This window comes from Hippoglossus stenolepis, chromosome 23 (genome assembly GCF_022539355.2).
Source record: "Hippoglossus stenolepis isolate QCI-W04-F060 chromosome 23, HSTE1.2, whole genome shotgun sequence".
Lineage (NCBI taxonomy): Eukaryota > Metazoa > Chordata > Actinopteri > Pleuronectiformes > Pleuronectidae > Hippoglossus > Hippoglossus stenolepis.
In genome coordinates, this window is record NC_061505.1 from 13021823 (window position 1) to 13038004 (window position 16182).

Genomic DNA, 16182 nt, shown 5'->3' on the forward strand with positions numbered 1-16182 from the left:
GATGAGAGGGGATGGGACCACCTTCAGTCTTCAAAGAGCCAGTCTTATATGGATATGATCTCATAATAGCTGTGTGAATGGGTAATAGACCTGCTACTGGGGCAGACATGGACATTCAGTTGTGCAACATTGAATCCCCACCCCTCAGCTTTCATGTGTCAACAACAGTCAAAGCTTCACAAGATCTAAAAATCCTTGTGCAGACTGACCTGTGCCAGCTCACCATGCGTGCAACACGCTCAACATACATGCGCGCAATGTTTAATGCATGCACCTCACACGTCCACTACAGACTGTGTCGTTCTTTCATCTCCCCACTTCATCCGCCTCCACCTTTGATGTGGGATACCCTGGAGTCTGAGGAATACAGTCCTGGGGAATGAAACAGAGTGGATCTGTGCTCCCGCTCCTAGGAAGAGGCTTCCCATTGATCCCCCTTGCGTCTAATGCTCTCTCTCTCTCTCTCTCTCTCTCTCTCTCTCTCTCTCTCTCTCTCCATCACCTCCCCCACTGCGTCTGTCCGTCCCTCCACCAACATCCATTATAAGCATCTTTTCTCCTCAGCCAAGATGAAGGTCATTATTCCTTTAGCTGAACACATTGTTCTTTGTTCTTCTGACCACTCCCCTACCTCTAATACCACAATAATAAGTTATCTGAGCCCCACAGTGCACTCTGCTCATTTCATTAAACAGCCATTTCATATGTTGCTCCAACCGGTCAAGTATTCTGCAGCCATGGCTCTTAAGTTCCTAAAGTGGAAGTTGATGTAAGCTCGGATAAACTGATTGTGAAAGGTGTTGACTTACTCACTCTATTCCCGACGAGTGGTGTTTCAGAGATGCCATTACAAACATGTAACAAACTAGAGAGGTCAGTGGAGATTAGTTTTATCCAGTGGGCAACGCAAGCAGAGTCGGGAGGCTCTGTTACGGTACTTTGGTCAGTATCTAAGTGTTCTGCAATGGTAAACACGGAAAGTAAGAGATCCTTTGGTTTTTGTCTCCTTTTCTGTTTATGCAAGGAGACAGACTAGTGATAATTAAATGGTTTAGTGTGTGAAGGTTTTGTCATAAATCGTTTAAAAAGTGTATAGTGGGTCATCCTCTTGCCAGAGGGGTGTCAGCTCTATCGCAGTCTCCCCCATTTCGCATGCAGACGTGTCCTTTGGCAAGGTACTGAACCCCAAATTGCCCCTGTCGGCTGTGCCGGCGGTGTATGAGTCATGCATGACAGAGAGGTCATCAAGACTAGAAAAGTGCTGTATGAATACAGGCCATTTGCTGCAATTTGCTGCTTTTCTTAGTTCTGTATAATTAAACCTTATAACAAGTTCAGGTTTTTCAACTTTTCTGTACAAAACAAGCAATCTGACTTTCACTTTGAGCTTTGAGAAACTGTGTTGGGCATTTGCCACTGTAGACTCGAGACCTCATCAGCTATAGCTATTTGGGTTGTATTTACATTATATACTGTTAAATGTTGAAAGCCAGTCATCCTGTTCCTGCTTGTGTAATTTTACAAATTTCATGTGGTCACCACTTCAGGGATGGAATAACTAACCCCGGCTTTATCCTGTGTTTGTTTATGTACTGTGAAGGCTACTCTAACGTAATTAGGATGATGTTAACACTAATGGCGTCCATGTGTATTAAATTATGTCAAGAAGAGCACACACAATTCCCATAGATCCAGCAGCAACAAAACACTCTGACCTTTTCAGAACATCACGGTCTAATGACTCTGTATGGGAAGTAGGGATGGTATACTGAGCAGGTCCGTAATTATTTCTTCATGCATCACATGCCAATGTTGCCGATACGCAAACTGCACCTGTCTCCTCTGACCTCTCCATTCTGGTTCTTCAGTCCCTAATTCTTTATTTTAGCTCTGGTACACAACAGCTACTGTTCACTTACTCTGTGTGATCTGCTTTTACCATGTTTTGCAGGACATTTGTTGAGGGCTGGTGGGTTGGGGTCAGTTTGTTGATGCGGACCCTCCAAACAAGATTAATAATTAAACGACGCAGTCTCGAGATGAAATATTCACGTGTCTCCGTCTGCAGCTGCTGTTTGATTGGAATGCTATTAGTAGAGTTATTGCTGCTTGTAGTGTAGATGCTCTCAGACATGCACTTAAGTCCGCACATTCTCCAGAGGGGCTGTATGTGAGAATAGCTATGTGAGAATAAGGCAGGAAAATGGAAAATTCACAGTGAGCAAGTGGATGTCTTGATGATTTCTAACAAGCGCCGGAGGCAAAAACTTATATCTTTGGATGAGAGAGAGACATAGAAGATGCCGACTTGGAAAAACAATGACATTTGAGAGCTTTTTGGTGGTACCCAGGCACCACCATGGGCCTGAATGCGTTCTTCATATGTGAGAGGCAAACATTTTCATGTCTGAAAAAGTCTCCCTTGAGTTTGGTGTGCAGGTGTCACATCCTCCCTGTATGACATTGAAAAAAATGCATTCATGTGAGACCAAATTATATCAATGCTGATAAACACAGTTACCACAAAACTTTGGAAATGTCTTACTTGCAATATGCTTCTGGTAGAATAGATGCTGCAAGATACATTGCTGTCCCCAAAGTCTCTGAATCAATATTTCATGTTTAGATTCTGGATGAGATTCAACTAGAGCCTCATTGCCCCAGTCGATGTTTCCAGGAAGCCAATAATCTTTTCCTGAGGTAGTCAAGAACAGCTCTGTATCCCTGCTGCTGTAGATCCGAGATACATCATTGAATTAGATCAAGACGAGGTCAATCCCAGTTTGGATATATGGGAGTGTGAAATTGTTGACGTAGAATAGAACTGTTGGTGAACTGGTGTAAACAACTACCTCCAACGGAAAATAGCTAAAGCCCGACACGCACGATGATGTAATATGCTAATTAGCACATTCATGACAGGATCCCATCATATTTGCATTCTGCCGAGTGTCAGCCGGTTTTACGCTCTGATCTATTTGCTCCTTTTCTACTCTCTGTGCTCGCATATACAGTATTTTTATACATTCAAACTCCCAATAAAACTGTTCTCATCTCGACAGTTTTGTTTTTCTGTTGTCACACAACTGTCCAACCAAATTATCACAGATTCAATCCTCTCTGTACTGTCGAGACTGGAATCTTTTCTTCCCGGTATTTTTAACGTTCCTCCTCAGCACGTCATCATTCCCACAGTCATCCAAGCATCAGTTACACAATAGTACAGTCATTTACATCGATGACTCAGCGTTATTACTTCTCAAACCACTTGATTGCTTTTTGATCTTCCTCTTCTCGGCTCTTTAGATGTGGAGCAAAAACAAATGATAGCTGAAGTAAATTTACTCATGACATTTCCTGAGGCTTGTACATGTAGTCTAAAAAGGATGCTACACCATAACAAAAGGTTGGAATAATCACTTACGCCACAAGGAACTGATGGACTGATTATCCATGCTTCAGTAAGTGTGAGCATGTGTCTTTTGATGAAAATAGAAATTGCTTCTCGCCGTCTACGCAGCTCTGTTGGGCAGCACTGTCTCAAAGTCAGCAGACTATTGAGCAGGCTATTAGATAGAGGAGGGTATGTGGGGTTGATCAATAAGCCTTCTAGATGATATATATGCAGGGCAGATGTGCTGTCCTGCCTAGGTACCTCTCACAACTCCTCCATCTCTCCCTTCTATGTTATTCTTCTACCTACCTCCCCACCGCCTTTCCCCCTACTCCCAGTGGAGGACTTCATTTTAGGATAGTTGTGAAAAGACAAAGGCAGCGTCTGAGCAGTAGCTGAGCATTGTATTTTTACGTATCAGTCTCTGTTAGTCGCTTACCCTCCGGGGACATGGCATTTTGAAATGTTTCAAACAAACCTTACAAGCTGTTGAAAGCAAGAGAGGAGAAACATTTGAATCCTCCCAAACTGTAAAAGGTACTCCTGTGTATCAAGTCCCCGATGGCAGAAATCTGGAGGGGAATAATATCAGACATCTGAAGTTGACAGACGTCATTTCCCAATAGTTTGAATGGTAATTGACAGAGACGTGCACTGTTGACATAGTTGACAACTGACGCAATCATTCAATGAATTAAGTAATTATTTTTGTCAAATTTTGTAAATTAAGTGATCCTTAACAAACACAAAGTTTGCTTTCAGTACACTTTGATTTTTTAAAGCAAGACAGAACAAAATATGGTTTGAAGACGTTCTTTTAAAGCAGGTAACAATCTGTCATTAAAATTTGTTGAATTTTGTCTGTAGATGATTTAACTAAGAAATGTGGGGGCATTATTCCCCTGATTCGACAATCAACTTGGAAAAAATAAGCACCAGTTTCTAAGTAATGTCACTCCCTCATTATAACCTCCCTAATAGTGTAGTTCACACACAGACACTACAAGAACAATTTAGCCTTCAACGTTGAACTTGGACTGTTTTGTATTCATTGGTTTAAACAGATTGAGAAGCCACAGTCAGTGTTTGCGAAATCGCAGCTTTATTGTTTTTACAGAGATGTCATAAAAACTGTGCAGCTATAAAAGAAAATATTACATTATTGTGTTAAAAGAGTCAAAAGGCAAAGATGCCACACTTATTGGAGCTCCAGTTAGGAGAACAACAAACTGGAAATAAGACACAAAAGATGAAGAAGTCTTCAATAAAGGCACTCGAGTAACACACAGTTTAATACATAGTGGATTGGTCCGAGATTCCAACAAATTCAATCGACTCTGTACCAGTGGGAGGACAGTGAGGGATTATGTCCTTCTTGCTGCTCTGGTGGTTGATCTGGACTCCAGCAGCCCCATTAGTTAATCATAGATATTTTTTTTCATTTTAGTAGCAAGGGTTTAAAGGGTTAAATCACTCGATGACATCCGGTTTTTATCCTTTGCCTCTGTTAAAGTAGGGCCTTGATCAGCTGCCCTTTGACTGTGGTCGATGACTTTGACTACTGTTACTGATGCTTCCTATAACTTCCAAGTAGATTAGTTTGGCCCATGTCAAGAGTTCCCATGGGGCCCCTAACCATCAATAACCCCAGTACAAAATGCTGCAGCTGCTTTAATGCAAGACCTAACTGACAATGATTGACCTCGTAGTCTGATATATTGTGTAGTGATGATTAAGCAGTGTGCATGCTCACTTTGACATTTTAATTGAAGTGAATCAGGCACTTGAGGAGATCTTCATGCTTGAGATCTACATGACTGTAGTATAAGGGGACATGTTTCACCTCCATAAGTAGTGATATAGACGAGGGTATGTACAGTATGAGAAATATATATATAATTAGTTAATTAGTGCTATGATTGTCCAAGTGTAAGGTCAGTCCAATTACTCTTTTTTAAAATAGTTCAGGCGACTGGGATTCAATGTCCCCATCTCCAAGCTAGTGCTGCAGAACTCTCCAGACCCAATTACCACTGAAGCTCTTATCACCCTGTTGAGATCAGAAGAAGTCAAATAGAGGGGAAGAGTTTGAATTTCCTTGAGGTATAGAATGGACAGGATATAACAAGATCAGAACTATTATAATCGTGTAAGGTGTGATGGATTAAGTTGCAGCTGCAAAAAACCTGCTCTGAAATGGCTTAACAGTTTTACTCTCTTATCCTTCCTACTTATATCAGTATGACAAATTCTTACTTGCATCGTAATAGATGCTTGAAAGTAGGCGTGGTAGAAATCTGAGGAGTAAAAAGATTTTATCTTTGATTAATGATGTCATCTTATTGTCAGTCGCCCTACCTGGACTCTGTAAAGTATTGGGAACTTTGGGACTTCCATAATCAAGTGTCATCTCACCTCATGTAGCAGGAAGGTCTCTCCAATCCAGCCTTATAGAAAGCATAGATAGAAGATGGATATTATCCAACCACATCAGAGGGGGGGGGACTCGCTATTTTCATTTTAGATACAACCAATCTTTGGGGTGGCATTTCTGCATTTTCTAATATACCGCCATGGAGAAAAATCTATCAGATCAAGGGCAGGGGCGTGTGTGTGTGTGTGTGTGTGTTCTTATCACCGAGTTCTAGTCAGGATGTGTGTATGTATCTCTGCAGCTTTAAAGATCAACAGCTGTCTGGAAACTTTTGGCAAATGTCTCATCTCGGCCGTTCTGTCTCTCTCTCTCTCTCTCTCTCTCTCTCCTCCCAGTCTACACATCTCTTTGTAATTGTCTCTGAAATAAATGTTTCCAATATAATATGTCAAAAAAAAGAGCATAAAAAAGAAGGTTTTCAGTGTCCTCGTTTAAAAAGGAATCAATAGCTCTGTCTCCGTCCTTAACTGCTCCAAAGAGTCAGCACTGATGCAATAATACATGAAGGTTGGAGGAACCATCGGTGTTATTGAGTTATTGTTTGAGAGCCTGTCTGAGAGTTTAAAATAAGAAGTAGCTATGTATAAATTAATGTGGGTGTGCAGTGCCGTGGTGCCTCGGGGCTTATTGCCTCTAAAGAATGGACTTCGTCAGTCCCTTTTTTCCTCCCGGAATGTTCATTTTATCGCCAGCCTGTCTCGCAGTTTTCATGCTGTCAGCTCCCACGAGGCGTCGCGGCTGCCGTTCGACACGGCAACATTGACCACAAGCCTTAATGAAAAATGGTGGCTTCTGCTTTCGCCCGATATGACCTGTTTATCCCCACAGTAGATGATAGTGGCCTGGAATCCACTATACCAATCAATGGCCCCTCGCAGAGAAAGCATCCCAGATGATAAACTTAGTGCTAAATGCACTCCTCTCTGACGACAATGTAGAGAAGAAGAGTGAGGAAAAAGGGGGAGGGGGTGAGCAAAATCAAAATCAATAGGTTTTTCATTACCGCCGTGATTCATGAGGCTTTTCTGATTATTTTTCCACCGACCCATGGACAAAGGAAAGTGGGGTATTTTTTGGTCCGTTCTTCTCTCAACTAAATTACCAGCCAGCCCGTGTGAATGGAAATAATAATTAAGGGGCGTCCTGTAATGTTTTGATTCATCTCCTTGCACTCTCTCCACCTCTATCACCACAGGTAGGATTGATTGGCCAGATCGATGGCCCCAGAGCTAATTGGACAAAAGTAATAAATATTTAGCTTCTTTTTTTGAATGGGGGGGTTGTGAAACACCTGGGTTCAACAGAGCATTTCCATCACTAAGGCTATTCTAGCAAAAGCAGGTAGTCTGATTGCTTGATTAGTCCACGGTGGAATGAAGGTCAGAGGAATCCATACCTGGCGAGGTTTTTGTTTGCCAACAACTCCCTCGGCAGCACTAATTTACTTTTAACTCACCTTTTTAAATAGAGGCAAATAGTTGCTGTTTAGAAGAAGTCAGATGCAGATGTCTCTGCCTTATTCTGCACACAGACGTGGATAGTTGTGCATCTACAGATACACAATAGATGATCTTATGAACATAGTAGCGACTTGAATTTAACCAATACAAAAATAATCAGTTTTCTGAACTGCCACATCGTTTAGTCTTATGTTGGTTAGGTTCATGTTGGACTGTTACGACATGGAAACAACGTCTTTTGATGGTAGCAGACTGAACACAGAGGCAACACCCCAGTGTCATATTCAGTTTGTATGCAGAACTATAAACCTCATTATGAGGCTTTGTAAGTGCTACAACAACTGCACCTTTGCTTCTCAGAGAGGTTAGTGAAAAAGCAACACCACACATTGTTTCAAATAAACAATTTGCACATTTCTGCTGCTGGGGTCCCTCAGTCCACACAACAATAGTTTGATGACGTCGTGAAATGAAGTGGGATCATGAGAGATGTTGTCTCTGAGAGGTTTTTACGAGGGCTCCTCCTCAGCTTGGTAGATGTGGTAATTATTATTAATTTCACAATTTCTCAAAAGTAAAAAAGAACACAAACATTAAGAGGATACATGAGAGGTGACCAGATGAAACACAGTTACAGTGATTCAAATTACAGATTCAAAACTTGATTGATGGGCAGAAATATTTTGCAATTTATTTGACATGGCTATGACTGTCTGGCTATGACGCTTTGTGATATTGAGGAGATCATTCTCTTGGTTACAGCCAAAGATATATGTCCTTCAGACTTAATAACAATAATAACTTTATTTGTGTCACACTTTTCAACACAAGTAACAGTGCAACAAATAATAATAATAATATTAAAAGCAATAGACATCAAATGATAATAACTTTTTTATAAAGTTGTTTATAAGAATTGAGATAAGTGGGGAAGCGTTTCTGAAAGTCTAATCTCTTCTGGCAAATTGTTCCAAAGTAAAAGGGGGGGGCCCTCATGGCAAAGGCTCTGATTCCTTTGGTTTTTGGCCTAGACTTGTGAATGGTTAGCAACGCCCAGAGGATCTCAGACTGTGTCCTCTCTGAAGTATAGGGAGGGACCAGCTTTAAAAGTAATTAAAAGAATATTCAAATCAATCCTAAAATAAACAAGCAGCCAGTGCAAGGATGCTAAAACAGAGGTGATATGGTTGCATATTTTGGATTGTGTTAGAAGCCGAGCGGCAGCATTCTGCACTTGTCTTCCTGGGCACGATGAACTCGTTTTTCCCTCTTTCTTTCTGCTCCATCTCATCTAACATTAGTGTGTGTTGCATTGCAGTATTTGGTGGATTTTGCCTCAACCAAAGCAGCAGGTGTTTGCTGGGAGACACTGTGACACATGGATGCACCCTGTCAAGCCACCCACCGAAGACTCTGCAACTTCTTTGTCTCCTCATTTAGAGCAGAGAAGAGCGCACACACACACACACACACACACACACACACACACACACACACACACACACACACACACACACACACACACACGTAAGAGTGCTATACAGAAAGTGGCCACTATCAACCGGATAAAAGCAGAAAGACCTGTGAGACCAGTGTCATATCAGGATCACAGTGACTCAGGAAAAAGAAATAGGTGCACTTTTCATCAATTTGTATGTGTGTGGTGATTTGCTTCAAACTTGACACATTGTGACTGAGTGGAAGCTCTGCACATTCCCAGTGCAGTCACATACATTAACCTGTAGTCAACTTTTCTTTTGTTTTTCCCAACATGGCTCTTTTCTCTTCTATAACAACATGGCTTCCCACCCTATTTTTATCGGCCATTTTAGAAATCTGTTCTCCTCCTCCATCCTCCGCAGCAGTCGGTCGCTCAGGCTCCAGTGCTGCGCTGTTAATAAACACAGGAAAGAAAAAAGAAAAACACCAACTTTCCTCATCTTACCACCATCAACAATTCACAGACTCCCGTACCCTGTACACCCTGCCTCTGTAGCCCGTTGTCTTTCTTCACCCTCTCTCTCTCTTTTTCTCCCCTCCTCCGGCACACAACCTCTTTATAGCCCTCATTGCCATGCTGCGATAATTAGTCAGCGCTAAAATAATACAGCCTCAAGAAAACAACAAGAGCTCAGCAGAGGGCTTAGCTCCGCTAGGAGGGAAGGAGGATAGGAGGAGGAAGGGAGGAATGGCCAGAGCCTGAAAAACGAGAGACGGAGAGAAAGAGAGAGAGTGAGTGGCAGTTTGAATGCCTGTTCTCCTCATCACGGCCTCTTCTTTCCATCCTCTCTGGTCAGAGCGCACCTTGACTGAGATTTGTTGGGTATTAAAAGTAATATAGGTTTGTCTATGTGTGCACATATGAGGGAGCATGTGCTTTCACTGGTGAGATGAGCACAGTATGAAAACCCCAGTGCTGTACGTTGCCGTGTCCATACCGGCTCCACGGTGCATTTGTGGATCTGCAACTAGAGAAACTACTTAAAAACAAAGTACAGCTAATTTAGATTTTCTTTTTCAAGTAGGAGCCACTTGCTTGTTGTAGCATCTCAAATGTGAGGACTTATAAATGTTATTGTTTACATCATTATAATTAAAATCTTTGAATTTTGGACCGAAAATGCTGCATATGACCAGGGGCCAAAATGTGGAGTCAAACAAAGCTTAATTTGACCCCATTCATCTAAAAAAAAGGGCACTAGTGCTCTGATGGTTAGGCTATCAAAAACTGAGATTAGAAGGATTTACAAAATGAGGATGCACAGAGCAAGCAGTCAAATCCAAATTTGAAAAAGGCCTTTGTTGCTCTTGAGTTGGCTGTCTGTGTAGCAAGCCTGGCAGTTTGGGCAAAGTTACAATTATGTGATCCATAGTTGAAAAGAGGTTCAACTCTGTTCTAGTGCGTTTTGGGCAGCTTTATAAAGATACTTATACATGCACCAGTCTTTGCACAAGCATCCTGTGTAATATATATGTGTGTGTGTGTGTGTGTGTGTGTGTGTGTGTGTGTGTGCGCGTGCGCGTGTGCGTGTGCGCGTGTGTGAAAGGGAAAACAGACAGCCCACAGGGTTGAAAAGCGAGGTTTCATATTTCATATACGTTATGCTAATCACAGCCAACGCCCGTCATTTCTCATTCACCACCGGGCATATCGGAGTCAAGCCAAGTCCTTACTGCTCTGTTCCAGTTCAAACGTGAAAGCGCTCAGTGTACGAGGTGGATTTTTCTTTTTTAGGCTGTAAATCCAAAATAAATTTGAGGCAAAGTACCTTTGACGCGGAGATCTGAGGAATGTATTTTGTTGACGTTGAGTGGTGCTGGTTATACTGACAGCATAGCCAACACAAAGTTTGTCAGTTCGCCCTAGTTTGAATACAACGCAACTGCAGGCAACTGAGGGCAACTGTAACAGCAGAGGCTCTGAACATTAACATTTCAAAAAGCAGAGACAGCCAGCACGGGTGCGAGTGCTAGCGCTAATGCTAAACATGACTTCAGGATCATGATATACACTGGCAGTAAAACAACAGTTTTCAAATGGGATGTTCAAGCCAGCCATTTTTCAACTTTCTGTGAAATGCTTTCAAGTAGAATTCATATTGTGAGCCAGAATGTGACTTTTCTCTCACATGCCTGTGTCTGCAAATTATATAAAAAGTTATGACAAATATTAATTAGAAATCTTCATGATCAGTCTCTTGTATCCGAGACTGATCATGCATTTGTGTTCGTAAACACGGCAGTCGTCATTATTGCATTGTAACTAAATGATTGTCCAACTTTCTCCCTGTGTTATTTCTGCAGCTGGGACAACTTACATCTTCGGGCGAGGCGGAGCCCTCATCACATATACCTGGCCACCCAATGACCGGCCGAGCACACGGGCAGACCGGCTGGCAGTGGGCTTCAGCACGCAGCTGAAGGAAGCCATTCTGGTCAGGGTAGAGAGTGCCAAGGGACTGGGAGATTACCTGGAGCTGCACATAGTAAGATACCGCCTCAGGGGTAATAAGGGGGGAATGTGAATGTACCATAATCTATATTCAATCAGATGACTCATTGAGAAAAACCCAAAGAAAAAATGGGGGATTGGGAAGAATCTATATAGGGAAGGTAGAAAGGGACAAAAGTGGGTTGCATTGTGTGCTGTGATTCCATGGAGAATAGACAGTCACTGGAGAATGAATAAGAGGAGGGAAGAAATGAGTGAAATAATGAAAGAAGGACGGAGAGAATTGTACTTTGAACTAAGCAGGAGCGGTGGAGGAAAGAAAGGGAAGAGGAGACACAAGATGCATGCGTTCTTGTTGTGCACTCCTAGATCTCAGGAACATTTAGTCATACTAAAGTTTAATAATTGTTTTAATTTTGATTTAAGATGAAAAGCTACGGAGAAAGACTAAGACAGTGCGATTCAATTTTGCATATGTAAAGATGTTGAACTTCAGGTCTTATTCAGGTGTGGCTCACATAAGCTCTTTTAGACATGATACGGCATAGTTTAAACTGCGTGGAGTGTGAAGGACTTGTCAACAAATGGCATGGAGATATATTTTTTGGGTGTGTGGTAGTTGCGTGGCTCACTGGGAGGAATCAGAGTGTGCAGAGTGCAAATGACTAAGCAGCCAACAGTGTCTCGTCTTATCCCTTGTCTGTCGAACTAGTTATGAGCCTCATCTGTGCCTCACTGCAGTCATGTGTTGGGCTTAAAGGTCATTTACAACCACCTCCAATGACAACTTTAAATGGCAACTGAGGCAGGAGTGTGAAAAATGCATTTACTCAGACTCTTAATGGTCTCATTGACCCTAGTGCTTCATTTACCTGATGTTCAGTCAAAGTTCATATTCATTCTAATAGGGTGGGGGTTAGTTACTAGGACCACACCTGGTGACTCTCATCCACTCATCTTGTTGCTGGGGGACACACAATTAAACACTGCAGGTAGTCAGGTTCACAACGACAGTGTTTCCCTGTAACAGCTGGGGGGAAAGATGTGTAGAGATAAGACTGTGTCACTCTTATCTAGTCTAAACTGCACTATCTGCACAAGTGTGTGTGTGTGTGTGTGTGTGTGTGTGTGTGTGTGTGTGTGTGTGTGTGTGTGTGTGTGTGTGTGTGTGTTGTGATCACACTGCCCCAACATCCTGGTGACCCCAATTTGTTTGAGCTGCCCATTCCTGGAAGCGACAGGGAACATAGTTGACCCCAGGTCACTTCCCATCCAGTGCTCTGTAAACTGAGAGGGACGGAGGGAGGCATGATGGGAAGGAGAGAGGGATAGGTGGAAGAGTTGGGGGAGTGGAGGAGGGATATTGCGTCAGTGATAAATAATGATGACTATAGTGATGCAACAACTGGTGCTGGAGTTGAAGTGGTGATGTAGGTCAACTGAAACAATTTAGAACTTTTAAATGTTATACGTCCTAATTACTCAAGACAAGACACAGACCTGTTCAGTTTTTTCTGGAACAACTTTAAAAATGGTCCCTGTTTAAACTGTTGGCAGCATCTACTGTGGAATAGCCTGAGGAGCGAGACTTTGTTTTTCGGGATGAGGCGTCACTGTTCAATTTTTAAATGTAATTTTCAGTGTTGCGAGCGCCGCAGCAAAATTTAATTTTCTTATAGGGTGTCACAAGAAATCTCAGAGGCAGATATCTCAATTCCTGGGGAAATAAATCCAACATATATGAGCAGAGCGAGGAGACACAAAAGTTTGGCAAGATAAAGTTATTTTTGTAATTTCAGTGAACTTATCCTTTAACTTCGATTCAACTTGAAGTACTTTTTCGCTGTTCCTCCAGGTTAGAGGAACAGCTCCTCTCTGTTTATCTGTACCTGTTGCTCACTATCTCATTCTTCTCTCAAGTGCACCGTCTCCATCTAACTTCTTCCTTTCATTTACTCCCTCACTCCCTCGTCTCTGGCCCGCTCTCTCTCTCTCTCTCTTTCTCTCCGTCTCACAAACACATCAGTGCCTCCGCCCCACCAGCCCGGCTTCTCTGCTCCCATTGCAATTACATTTCATTTGCTGCCATTCCTCCCGTGTCGCTCCCCTAAATGACTCTGTTCAGCCTGTGGTGGGTGTTTGGGTCCTGTTAATTATGCCCGTCTCTCTTTGAGGCGAGGAGTACAGGCAAATTAGACCTGAGAACCCAGGAGCCGTGGCCTCATATCATTCCGCCTGATGGGGGCCTCACGGACCCAATCAAACTATGAAATAGCTCTACGTTCAAACAGGGATGGTGGCCTTGAGGTACTATACCTTGGGCCTTCTTCGTTAGCTTTGGCTCGTGGTTCCCAAATCCAGGTTAGCCTGTGCCATGGTCTCCAATAAAATGTTAAAGAACGTAATTGGCATATTTAAAAGTGCTCGGTTCAATTTATTGTTGACATTTTTCGAAATTCTGAATTTTGAGAACGGACATCCACAATTACACATAAAGCAAATTATTATATTGATTGTTAAGTTAATATAAGTCCGTAATATGGAGTCAGTGTCACAGACTTAAAATGTTATGACACATCACCGTCTGTTCATAACATGCCACCATGGATGTGATGGTACAAACCCATTCGTCTCTTTCTATACGCTCCCTTACTTATAGCAGGCCTCCATCTCCTTTATTCCTCCCCCCACCCACTCCCTTCCATTACCTGACACAGGGCAGGACATCACTCACTACATCTTCCTGACACGGCAACATCAGGCACCAGGGTAGAAGATGTAAAGTGGAGGTTGTGGGATGAGGCGCTTGAGCCGAATCTGCTGAGTGGGACTGCTTTAAAAAAAAAAAAAAAGGACATGACATATCCTCACAAGACCCTGTTTCGTGCACTCCCCTAATTATTTACTGTGGGTGTGTCTGAAAGTGCGGCAAACTTTCCAACTGACATTTTGAAAGTTCTAGATGAAAAAGCTTTGAAATTCATTATCTGGAAAATGCCATAGGAATGACTCATCGCCGAGCAGACCAAACATGACGGTGCATATTGCTGTTGCAGTGCAGCGTTGATCAGGTGCGTCTAATGCTCCTCCGTCACCCAGGTCAAGGGACATCAAGCGCTAGTAAACCAAATAAATGGCAAGCTGGATTCTCTGTTCATCCAGAAGACTTCATTGCTTTTACTGACTGGTGTGGGAGTTCCTCCGCATTTAATCACCCAGAGAAGTGAAATACCACACAACTCCCCAAGAGTCACTAGAACTAATTAAGCCTCTTGGATAAATGGTGAAACATTTTCAAGACTACTCAGTAAGTCTGGTCACTTTTTACTCTGTGTGCTCAAATGAACATGTCGGTAGCACGTAGCTCAAGTTGTAACACCCAAGTAATGCACTCGTCTGAGTTAACAGCTGTTTTTACAGAAGGCTGCCACAGTTTTTTTGGTCAAATCAGTCATTGTAGACTTGGCACTAATCCACTTATCCAATTTGTCGTCTTTCATTCTTCGACAAAATGCTATTTCTGTGTAGCTGTTTTTTTCAGCTTGCTTAGCTACTCCTGGATCCATCTACCGTATTTCACAGAGTTCTATTTCATGATGATTTCTGATGTAGGATGTGAATAGACGCCTTGATTTTTCTGGGCCATCCAGTGACTCCTTGTCCATGACTATGAAGCCATTCCAGTTTGTGTATTTGGTTTTGTTTAAGAGTTCACTTCATGCCTTGAGGGAGGCATGAAGGGCTTAAGATTCGGGAATATTCACAATAGATAGTGTTTTTGTTCGAGAGGTTAAGAATGAATCTTCACATGTTATTACAATCAGGAATCGAAGCCAAACAAAAGAGACAAATAACAAAAAAAAGTGACAAATTTCTTCGTTAGAAACTTTATTCTCTCCAACACTGAAAATACCCATCGGTTTCACAGCTCGCAAAACATGAATTAAATGGGAACAGACACAATTATTATTACTTCAGTGAGCATTTCTGTTTCCTTTCGATTTAGTCGACAGGATGTCCCCCAGTCCCCCCGATGTCTTTCACAGAGTGTTAGCTCAACAGAAGTAAAAATGGTCATTTGGGAGGGCAGGACATCATCTTTGCCAATCTTCATGACATTTCCACCATCAGGGCCTGGGGTGTGAGATTCAGGGAATGAAGGGTACAGACAGATATCGAAGTGGGCTGATAGCTAAATCTCCCATCTGTGGCTGCTGGAAAAGGTAGATGTCCTTGCAAGACCTTGGAACCCAATCATAAAAAGAAAAATGTTATAATTTATTTTTAAGAAGAAAGTTTATTGAAGCCAAAAGCAGTATTTATCTTCAGTAAGTTCATTTTTTCTTTTGGTTAGCCCTTTTGAAATCACTTAATGCACCAAAACTGTGTCTAAGTATAAGGAGTCTAAGTCGCTGATCATGTGTCTGGTCGCAGTCATAAATCTCCACTTACAGTTTTACATTAGCAGCAGTAATAAAATAACATTTTCAGAACAGGTTTAAGAGGAGACTTTTGAGTCAGTATCCCAGACAGCTCACCTCGTAGTTCAAGTGTTATTTTAAGGATGCAACTTCCTCCTTTGCAAGTGTGATAAATGAGATGTAGGACAAGAGTCTGGTGTGTTTGCCCTAGGGTCCTATCCTTTTGTTTTTGTGCTGACAGCCTGAGTTTTTTTTGCCTGGTACACAAACATTGGCAATTCGAAAGTTTGGCATGCAAAAAGTGTTGCCTTTCATTTTGCCTTGGCTAGAATGCCTCATCTTTCTCCTGCTGCATGCTCTGCTGTCCTTGACAGTGATGCAGTCAGCCACTACCCTGCCCATTAGTAAACTATGGCATCGAGGTGACCTAAGTTTGGAAGACCAACTCACCTTTTGTGTCCCACATCCATAAGTCCTACAATATTGAGGAAATGGCGTGTCTAGAAGGGCCTCACATGGCA

At 42.3% G+C, this 16182-nt stretch overlaps 1 protein-coding gene across 8 annotated transcripts in view; it reads left to right on the top strand.

The window, feature by feature from the left end:
* The window catches only part of nrxn2b (neurexin 2b), a 544842-nt gene that overhangs the window by 435283 nt on the left and 93377 nt on the right, over positions 1-16182 (top strand). For all 8 annotated transcript variants that reach the window (XM_035149292.2, XM_035149298.2, XM_047338920.1 and 5 more), the window contains one exon: positions 11093-11274. In XM_035149292.2, the coding sequence (XP_035005183.1) occupies positions 11093-11274 (182 nt within the window). The remainder of the gene's footprint in view (positions 1-11092; positions 11275-16182) is intronic.